Source organism: Falco naumanni, chromosome 15 (assembly GCF_017639655.2).
Source record: "Falco naumanni isolate bFalNau1 chromosome 15, bFalNau1.pat, whole genome shotgun sequence".
Classification (NCBI taxonomy): domain Eukaryota; kingdom Metazoa; phylum Chordata; class Aves; order Falconiformes; family Falconidae; genus Falco; species Falco naumanni.
In genome coordinates this window covers 1,782,555-1,791,760 of record NC_054068.1, presented here as the reverse complement: position 1 = coordinate 1,791,760, position 9,206 = coordinate 1,782,555, and the positions used below count along the sequence as shown (strand labels likewise).

At 63.3% G+C, this 9,206-nt stretch overlaps 1 protein-coding gene across 8 annotated transcripts in view; it reads right to left on the bottom strand.

The window, feature by feature from the left end:
• Nucleotides 1-4,214: 4,214 nt before the first annotated feature.
• The window catches only part of ANKRD11 (ankyrin repeat domain 11), a 159,715-nt gene continuing 154,723 nt past the window's right edge, over nucleotides 4,215-9,206 (bottom strand). For all 8 annotated transcript variants that reach the window (XM_040615327.1, XM_040615326.1, XM_040615329.1 and 5 more), the window contains 4 exons: nucleotides 7,871-7,969; nucleotides 7,621-7,764; nucleotides 6,397-6,489; nucleotides 4,215-5,520 (listed from right to left, as the gene is read on the bottom strand). In XM_040615327.1, coding sequence (XP_040471261.1) covers nucleotides 5,335-5,520; nucleotides 6,397-6,489; nucleotides 7,621-7,764; nucleotides 7,871-7,969 — 522 coding nt within the window. In that variant the 3' untranslated portion in view covers nucleotides 4,215-5,334. The remainder of the gene's footprint in view (nucleotides 5,521-6,396; nucleotides 6,490-7,620; nucleotides 7,765-7,870; nucleotides 7,970-9,206) is intronic.

Sequence of the window (9,206 nt, the reverse complement as noted above, 5' to 3'; positions counted from 1 at the left end):
CGAGGCGCAGACCAGGTCCCACTGCGGGTGAGGGGGCACGTGGAGGGGGGACGTCAGCACGGGCATCCCGGCAGACACCCCACCCCCACCCCCGCCAGCACAGTCAGGAGGTGCGTCGAGGGGTTTCTGGGCAGCCCCCCCCCCCCGCCCCCCAAACAGAAATGTGGGGCCAGACAGGATGGTGCTGGTGGCCCTTAGAGCCCCTCAGCACCCCTTCCCCAGCGCTCCCCCCAGCTGCCCCCCCCGCCTCGGGTGTCTCCCACCTTCTCCCCTTGAGGACCCCCTCCCTTCCCCAGGACCCCTGCTCCCCCCAAGCCAACTCCCTCACCCCCCACATCCCAGGACACCCCCCCCTCCACAGCCAGGGCTTTCCTGGGGGACCCGTGCTGGGGTCCCTGTTCCAGCGGCTGGGATCCCCAGTTTGTACCCCCTAGACCCCCCCGCAGAGACATCCACCGCCTCAGCCCCCTCCCCTTGTCCCCTCCAGACCCACAGAACCCCCCCACCCCTGGGACCCGCCGGGACCCTCTCAAAGCCCCCAGTCCCGAGGTACCCCCAAGACAAACAGCCCCAACAGCCTCCCCAGCCCCCCCCTTGATCACTCCAGCCCCACAGACCACCCCCAGCCCCACGGGTGTCCCCCACCCCCGGGACCCCCCAAACCCCAGACACTCACCCCCCTAGCCATCCAGTCCCACCGCCTCTCCAGACCCGACCCCCCCCCCCACCCCTCAACCCCTCCTGTCCCCAGGGGACCCCTCCAGATCCCCCCACCCCTGGGGACCCCCGGTCCCCCCAAACCCCGGCACTCCCCCCCCCCCCCCCAGCCGTCCATCCCCCCGGCCTCCTCCCGACCCACAGATCCCCCCCCCGGCCCACGGGTGTCCCCCCCCCCCCCCGGGCGCTCCCCCCCAGCCCCCCCGCGCCCCCCAACCTGGGTGACGAGGTTGGAGCGGAGCCCGGCGGCGGGCAGGGCGTAGTGCCAGCCGCGGGTGCAGGGCCCGGTGCCGTTGGGGCGGGCGGCCCCGGGGCCGGGCCCGGGCCGGTACCGGTACAGCTGGCAGGGGCTCCAGCCGCCGCGGAGCCGCGGGACGGCGGCGCGGAGCAGCGCGGCCCCCGCCAGGCGGCGGAGCGGCGGCGGCAGCAGCGCCGCGTCGGGCCGGCAGCGGTGGGACGGGGCCGCCCCCAGCGCCCACCCCAGCGCCCACCCCAGCGCCAGCGCCGCGCACGGCGCCCACCCCCCCCGCCGCCCGCCGGCCCCGCGGCCGCGCCGCCGCCCCCCGCCGCCATCGCCCGCCGCCGCCGGGACCCTCGGGCTGGGCTGGGCTCGGCGCGGGCAGGTGGGGGCGGCCCCGGCGCGGACCGGCCCCCGCGACAGCCCCGCCCCGCCGCGCCGGACCCCCGCCCCGGGCTGCCGCGCTCGCCCCTGCCGGCCGCGGCCCCCGAGCCCCGGTTCGCCCCTGCCAGCCCCGGGGCTCAGCACCCCCCGCCCCGGCTCAGCACCCCCCGCCAGCCCTGTTCGCCCCGCTCCCCGCTCCCCCCCAGCCCAGTTTGCCCCGTCGAGCCCCAGCTCTGTCCCCCCCCCCGAGCCCAGCCCAGCCCCCAGCCCCGGCTCAGTGCCCCCAAGCCCAGTTCAGGCCCTGACTCAGCCCCCCAGCCTTGTGCCCCCACTTCAAGCCCAGTTTAACCCCCCCAGGTCTCCCCCCAGCCCAGTTTGTCTCCCCCAGCCCAGTTTGTCTCCCCCAGCCCAGTTCACACCCCCCAGGCTCAGCTCTCCCCTTCTGGCCTGGTTCCCCCCCCCCCCCCCCCCCCCCAGCCCAGTCTGGTCCCCCCCAGCCCCAGCTCTGTCACTCCAGCCTGGTTTCCCCTCCGAGCCCCCACCGCGGTGAGTCCAGGAGCTGGTGTGGGGCTGCCAAGCTTGGACAAGTGCCCCCACCAGCCCCAGCTCAGTGCCCCAGCCCCGTTTGTCCCCCCCAGGCCCAGTTTGCACCCCCCAGCCCACTTCACTCCCCTAAGCCCTGACTCAGTTCCCCCCCCAGCCCACTGTACCCCCCCAAGCCCAGTTCAGGCTGCCCCAGCCCTGGCTCAGTACCCCCAGCCCCAGCTTAATCCCACCAAAACCCAGTTTGCCCCCCGGCCCCCCCCGGTGCTCCAACCCAAGGCACCCCCTCGGCACTGGGGTACCCATGAGTCCAGCTGGCGCTGGGGGTCCTGGGGTGCAGCTGGGGGTGCCAAGGCCCGGCTGTGAACACCCACAAAGGCACCCGGATCCCCCTAAACCCCAAAGGGGGCCGGGGGGGTCTGGGCCCCCCCCAGAAGGGAACTGCTTGGAGCCCCACTGGCACCCAGCACCGTGGTGAGCCAGGGGGAAGAGCCAACAAAGCACCAACTGGTTCTTTGTTTTGTCTCTCCTTTTAAAAATTCATTCACCAAGACAACAGCATCGCGCTGGCGCTCTGCTCCGTCCGCGCAATGGCAGAAAATGCCACCTGCAAAATGGCACCTGCCGAAAGGCCACGGGCTCCCACCGGGCACCGCTTCCATCCTCTGCCAGGACGGGCCTCGGCTGTGCCCGCCGGCTGGCGGCAGCGCCTGGCTGGCTCCCGGGGCTGGGCAGCTCAGGCAGCGTCCACGCCAGGCTGGGGCCTGCGGACAAGGCAGCGCACATGCAGCGCCTGCAGCACACACACCGTGCACACACCACGCACATGCAGCGCCTGCAGCGCACACACCGTGCACACACCGTGCACCCACAGCGCCTGCAGCGCACCCGCAGCGCACACACCATGCACATGCAGCACCTGCAGCGCACACACCGCGCACCCGCAGTGCACACACCGCGCACATGCAGCGCCTGCAGCGCACCCGCAGCACACACACCATGCACATGCAGCGCACACACCGTGCACATGCAGCGCCTGCAGCGCACCCGCAGCACACACACCATGCACATGCAGCGCACACACCACGCACATGCAGCGCACACACCGTGCACATGCAGCGCACACACCGTGCACATGCAGCGCCTGCAGCGCACCCGCAGCACACACACCATGCACATGCAGCGCACACACCGTGCACATGCAGCGCCTGCAGCGCACCCGCAGCACACACACCATGCACATGCAGCGCACACACCACGCACATGCAGCGCCTGCAGCGCACACACTGCGCACCTGCAGCGCACACACCATGCACCCACAGCGCCTGCAGCGCGCCCACAGCACACACACCGTGCACATGCAGTGCCTGCAGTGCACACACCGTGCACCCGCAGTGCACACACCACGCACATGCAGCGCACACACCGTGCACATGCAGCGCCTGCAGTGCACACACCGTGCACACACCGCGCACCCGCAGTGCACGCACCATGCACCCACAGCGCCTGCAGCGCACACACCACGCACACACTGTGCACATGCAGCGCCTGCAGCGCACACACCGCACACCCGGCAGGGCAGCGCAGCCGGCGGCACCGCAAGCCCTGCAGCGCCATCCTCACCAGCCCCACCAGCACGGGTGGATTCAGCAAACAGCGCGGCAGCGGCCCACGCAACCCTTTCCCGAGGTTCGGTATCAAAAAGCAGAGAAAGGAGGCGGCTGCCGGGAGCACGGCCGGTGCGGCACCCTGGCAGGCGCCTGTCCCCGGCACGCAGGGTGGCAGCACCCCAGAACAAGGCGCCGCCGGCAGCGCTGCCCCAGCTGCCAGGAAGCCATCGCCCTGCCTGCCCTGCCTGCCCTGCCTGCCCTGCCTGCAACCGAGCGCCGGCAGCCCGGCACAGCGAGCTGCAGCCTGGCACTGCGCCGGCCTCCACCCGTCCTTCCCCAGGCTTGGCAGCCCCACACCAGCTCCCGGACTCGCAGCGGCTACGGGGTCTGTCAGCGCAGCAGCCCGAGCCCGAAGAGCCTCCTCCGCGTTGCCCCGTGCCCCCCGTCAGCAGGCAGGGCTCCCCCCTCCCTGCGACCCAACCTGCGGCGCAGCTGCAGGGTCGGCACCGCAGGGCTTGAGGCCAAGGAAAGAGGAGACAAACGAGGCGGTGACAGAAGTCGGGTCAGCGACCGGAGACCCCCGCAGCACGGACCGCGGCCGGACCACCTGCGCTTACCCGAGTGCATCTGAGGGGCTTTCATGTAACACCGCGCGCCGTCCTGGGCCCTGGTTGTTCCTTGACAGGGAAAGTGCTGCCTAGGGTGAACTATACATAGAAAGATAATTTTAATTAATTTATTTATTTCTTTACACATAACTGAAAGTGATGTTACAGTACATAAGTTATTTACAACTGTGCAGTAATGTGTTGCAAAATAAATTATCTAGAAGGCAGCAAAAGTACATTGTTAATGTATATAAAAACTGTACAGCATTTATGGGATACAATTTTTCTTTATATGAGTATTGGCTCTGTAGTGTTTTCAAGTTATGTTCTCAGAAAGAGAAACGAAATGCCCAAGATTAAAGGAAAAAATATATAAACCACATGGATTTTACTCCATTAAAAACACAGTTGGCAAAGTCCTTTCTCTGCATCGCCATTTCCCCGCCCGCCGCTGGCCGTGCCGCCCCGGCGCACGGTGCACAGGCAGCTCCTCCGCTCTCCCGAAACGGTGGCGAGGGGCTGGTGCGGGGGTGCCGCGGGCGCACCCCACCTCGCAGCCGGAGCCGTCCACACCTTCAGAGCCGCGTCTGCCCAACTTGGACGCTTTTTGTTTCTAATTGTTTTTGTTGGGTTTTTTTGTTGGTTGTTTTTTTGTGTGGTTTTGTGTTTTTTTTTTGTTGTTTTTTTTGTTTTTGTTTTTTTTTCAGACATACCCAGGATGGAACGAGAAACTCAAAACACCCCCCCCTCCCCCCATGGTTTCCTACTGCAGCTTCTCCAACAGGAGATCCGCGACCGGTGGAAAACAGAGAGCTGGAAATCACGGTGTTCACAAGTACATGAATCACGTGGTTGCTGGCCCCGCTCAGCAGCTTCTGCCACACACAAATGGTGTCCTTGGCCTCCTCCCTCCACGCCTCTGCCAGTCTCTTGGCCGGTGAGTGCTCGCTGCCCGCGCAGACCGGCTGCCTCCCTGCCGCAGCAGCCGGTTGGAAAGGAGATGTGCCCCGGCCCGCTGCCCGGCGGAGCTGCCGTCAGTCCGGAAGCGAGGGACACGTTGTGAAGAAAGTGCAATTATTTTTCTTATTGTTTTGTTTTCTGCCGATAGCTGCTTCCTCCTCCTCTGACCAGGGATTCATCAGCAAGCGGTAAGGGTGAATGTGAGCTCGACCGCCCGACCTCGGAGGGCTCCCGTCCGTGCCAGTTTTCAGTGATGTCTCCTGGTTTTGAACTGTCATGCCGGCAAGAGCACAAAGTCATCGTTCACATCGACCATTGGCACATAGAACGAGGGCACCTCGTTCACACAGAGGGATTTGTGCCCTGCGGGGTCCAGCTCCTGCACCTTCAGCTGCCACTCCATCCTCTGCACTGCGTTCAAGGCGGCAGCTTCGTGTTGCTGTCGCATGAGCAGGCACGTCTGGATCGGGGGAAAATAAAACCGAGCAGAGATGAGGGGGGAAAGAGGGCAGGAGGCTCCTGCTGCGGGTCCCACCCAGCAAGGGCAGGGGACCTGCAGCCATCGCAGCGGGCAGAGCAGCAAGCCGAGCAAGGGGCACCACATGCATCCTCGCAGGAAGGAAACCTGGCCTTGGGATGTCTGCTGAGCCCCATTCCGGCTGGGGCAGACCCGAAAGGGCCTTGTGGCGCAGCTCTTAAAGGCTCATAAGCACTCGAGAGCACCGAGCCTCGGCAGCCAGTCCCCATCGGCCCCAACGGCGGCCCTTGGCTGCCTGGGAACAGGGTCCTGCTCCCTTCGTGGGAGCTGCCAACTCCCTGCGTGTCACCAGCTGAAAGCACAACCGTCCCTGCTCCCTACCGTGCCAGTTTGCCACCCCGAGCTCTGCAGAGCACTCTGCAAATCCCTGCATGGGCTCCTGCCACCTTGAAGTTTGCCGTAGGTTTTGAGCTTGCTGCAGCACGCATCGCTGGTGAAGAGCAGGCCCCGAGGGCTTAACTGACCAAGAAAGCTCCAGACCACATGGCTGAAGGAAAATAACAGCCAGCCAGCCGACCCTCAGCAGAATGTCTCTGCTTTCCCCCTTTTTGGACCCAGCAGAGGCAACCGTGCTTCCCCAGCCCCAGCCAAGCTCCCACCTCCCCACTGTGCCGTGCACAGCAGCGTCCCTCATTGTGCGACGCTGCCCGGCCCGGCTCGGGACACGAAGGCAGGATCCAGGCTACAGCAGCAGCCAGGACCCCCTCTCGGAGAAACCCTCCCAGCAGGAGACAGAGCAGCAGGACCTGCTGCTGCCCACATGCCACAGCGGCAGCTCAGAGCACCTGCCCTGCTCACCTTCATCCGATCGTACTTGTCGTCCACATCTTGCAACCAGGAAATGAACTGTCGCGCGTTGAAACGGTCTCTGACCGATTTGTTTTCGTCTCCCTAAGCAAACGACAGCAAAAGGGAATTAAACGGTGGGTTTTCTTTCTTTCTTTTTATCTCTTTTTTTTTTTTTTTTTTTTTTTTTTACTTTAAGCAGTTACAGGTCTAAGAAGCTACATTCTTAGGACACACACTCATCAGAAACAAGAAAGGTGCCTGCACCCAGCACGCTGCTCCCAGGTGCTCTCGCAGCCCTTTGCCAGGGCTTCAGCCTCAGAGGTGCACACGCGTGCACACACTCCCCGTTTCTACTCGGTTTGCAGAGAGTCTGCGCGTGCCAGCCCGTCACAGCACCCGCACCTCTCTGTCTCCTTCTACTCATGCCCGAGATAGTAACGTCTTCACTGCAGAAACCAAGACACTCTGAGGGAAAAACGCTGTGGGAGAAATCAAGGCTCCTGGATCAACACACCAGGTCACTAATAAATCCCAGGATCCTGTCCCTGCACAGGATCCCTCTGGCCTCGCAGCAGCCTGCTTCCCTGCGCAGCCAGGCTGGCAGCAGCCACAGGGCGCAGGCTGCAGGTGCTGGCGGGATGGCTCGGGCCACCGTGCGGCCGCCGGCTGCAGAAACTGGACGTGATTCCCCCTTCTCCAGCACTGAAGGGTGTGAAATCAAAGGCAGAAATGACTATTTCTCGTGGGCTGTGAGACAGAGCCTGGCTCTTTCAAAGCCACTATTCAGACACAAATCAATTTAATGGCTCTCTCCCCTTCCTTCAACAGGAAGAGGTATCCCGGAGTGCAGTAAAAGAAACCTTTCAAGTGTGTAGACGATCCAGCTCAAGAAGAAGGGCAGAGGATCCTGCGACTCACTGATAAATGGTGAGTCATCTCTGCTTCTAACAAGACATGATGCTCCCTGGATCCCCATGTTCCTGGATGTATTTCCTTCCCTGGCACGCACACGGGGTATCCCACAACATGCGACACCAGAAATTGGTGCAACCTGGGCACGTGCTGGGGAGGGCTCCAGCAGCATCTGTGTGCTGCGGTGGGCGACAGGCACCCGAGCAGGAAGAGCATTAGTAACTCCTGCACACATCCCTCCCTCCAGAAAAGCACATCTCTCCCTCGGGGTCCTGCACAGCACCTCTGAGACACTTCTTCCCTACCAGGGCAGGCACTGACCTGATTTTCTAGAGGCATGTTATAGACCTCGGAGTCCAGCAGCATGGTGCAGGCACTGAAGGGCACAGCCTGGTTGGCAATAGTCCTTGCTGCCCGACAATGAACTCTCAAAATCTCCTGCTCGCAGGAGACGATGAGCTTCTCCTGAGGGAAAGCAAACGAAGCAGTGAGCGTGGCAGCCTCTGTCTCCCCAGCAGAAGGAATCGGAGGCCTCTTCCCCAGCAGGAGTTTCCCCTCAGCGCTCCCTTACCCGCTCTATGCTGTGCTGGAGCCGCAGCTTCCCCCGGACGGCTTCCTGCTGCTTGAAGAGCTCCTTCAGAGGCTCCGCGAGCGACGGTGGCGGGGCAATCTGCGGGCACACAACAGCGGAGGGTTAGAGCCAGCCACGCTGCTGCGTGCAGGCCGGCGGGTGCCTGCTTCCCCAGCCACAGGGGCCCTGCCTGCAGCACAGCCACCCAGCCGAAACGCACACCGGCCACCGGCTCTGTGCCGCCCTGCGGGGTGCTACGCGGACCTCGCCTGAGCTCGTTTCCTCAGCAGGCAGGTGGCAAAGGACAACGTCCCGCCGGTGCTCAGACCACAGCGAGGGGTGAGGCACCACGGCAAGGGGTGTCCAGTGCTGGGAGGCGAGCTCGGCCCGCAGAACCAGAGCCTAAAGCACCCTACAGACCGCCCCTGCGGCACGGCGCATGTCTGACACAGAGGATGACACACGTGGAGCAACGCTGCCGGGAAGAGCCCAGTCCACGCAGTGGGAAGGGTGCTCGTGTCCCGATCTGTCCTGCGCCTCCCCGGGGAGCGAGGCGCTGCCCCGGCACAGCCCCGCGCCGCAGAACAGGCGCAGGTGGCTCAGGGTCAGTCTAGGAAGGAACAGGCAGATGTGAACACAGGCTACAACTGCTGCAGGACACACGCGAACGGTAACTTGTGCATGGGCTACGCTGCGACAGAAATACCCGCAGACCCGGGTATTTTACCCTGCCTGCAGCAGGGAACGAAGCCTGACGTAGCCGGTCATACCGACCCTCCTCCTCCAGGCTGGATCCTGGATTTACTGCCTGCAGCATTAAGTTTATTGATGCATTTGTATTAGCAAGTCCATTCATGCAGCACAGCAGTGAAATGCAGATCCCATTGCCAAGGAGCGAGTGCTATCGGCCAGTCGGATATCAGAGCTTGGGAAAACGAAAACAGGAGTTAAGAGCCCAGTTGTCTTTTTCTTAGCCTTCTAGGTTCATTATCCAATTACTATACTGCTTGTAAAAGCACTTTTGCCTTCCAGCTTCAAATCCAGTGGATTTATACAAACTGGCTCTAAAGCCTGAACAAAACTCAGGTTCCTAAGCACAGCCCAAGGTCTTCTTTGCAAAAACGCAGCACCTCAAAGGATGCATTTATCACGCAGCCATCCACTTAGTGAGACTTAGATTCGTCACCACAAGCGTGTTCTAAAAGTAGGCTAAAGCTGTGGCTGGGGCACTCCCAGCATTGCAAAGACTCTCGTGGCACACAGGGGACAATCTGGCCGCGCTTGTAGCAGCAAGGGAGGGGACGGTCCCTGATGGTGCTGTTTAAAGAGAGAAGAC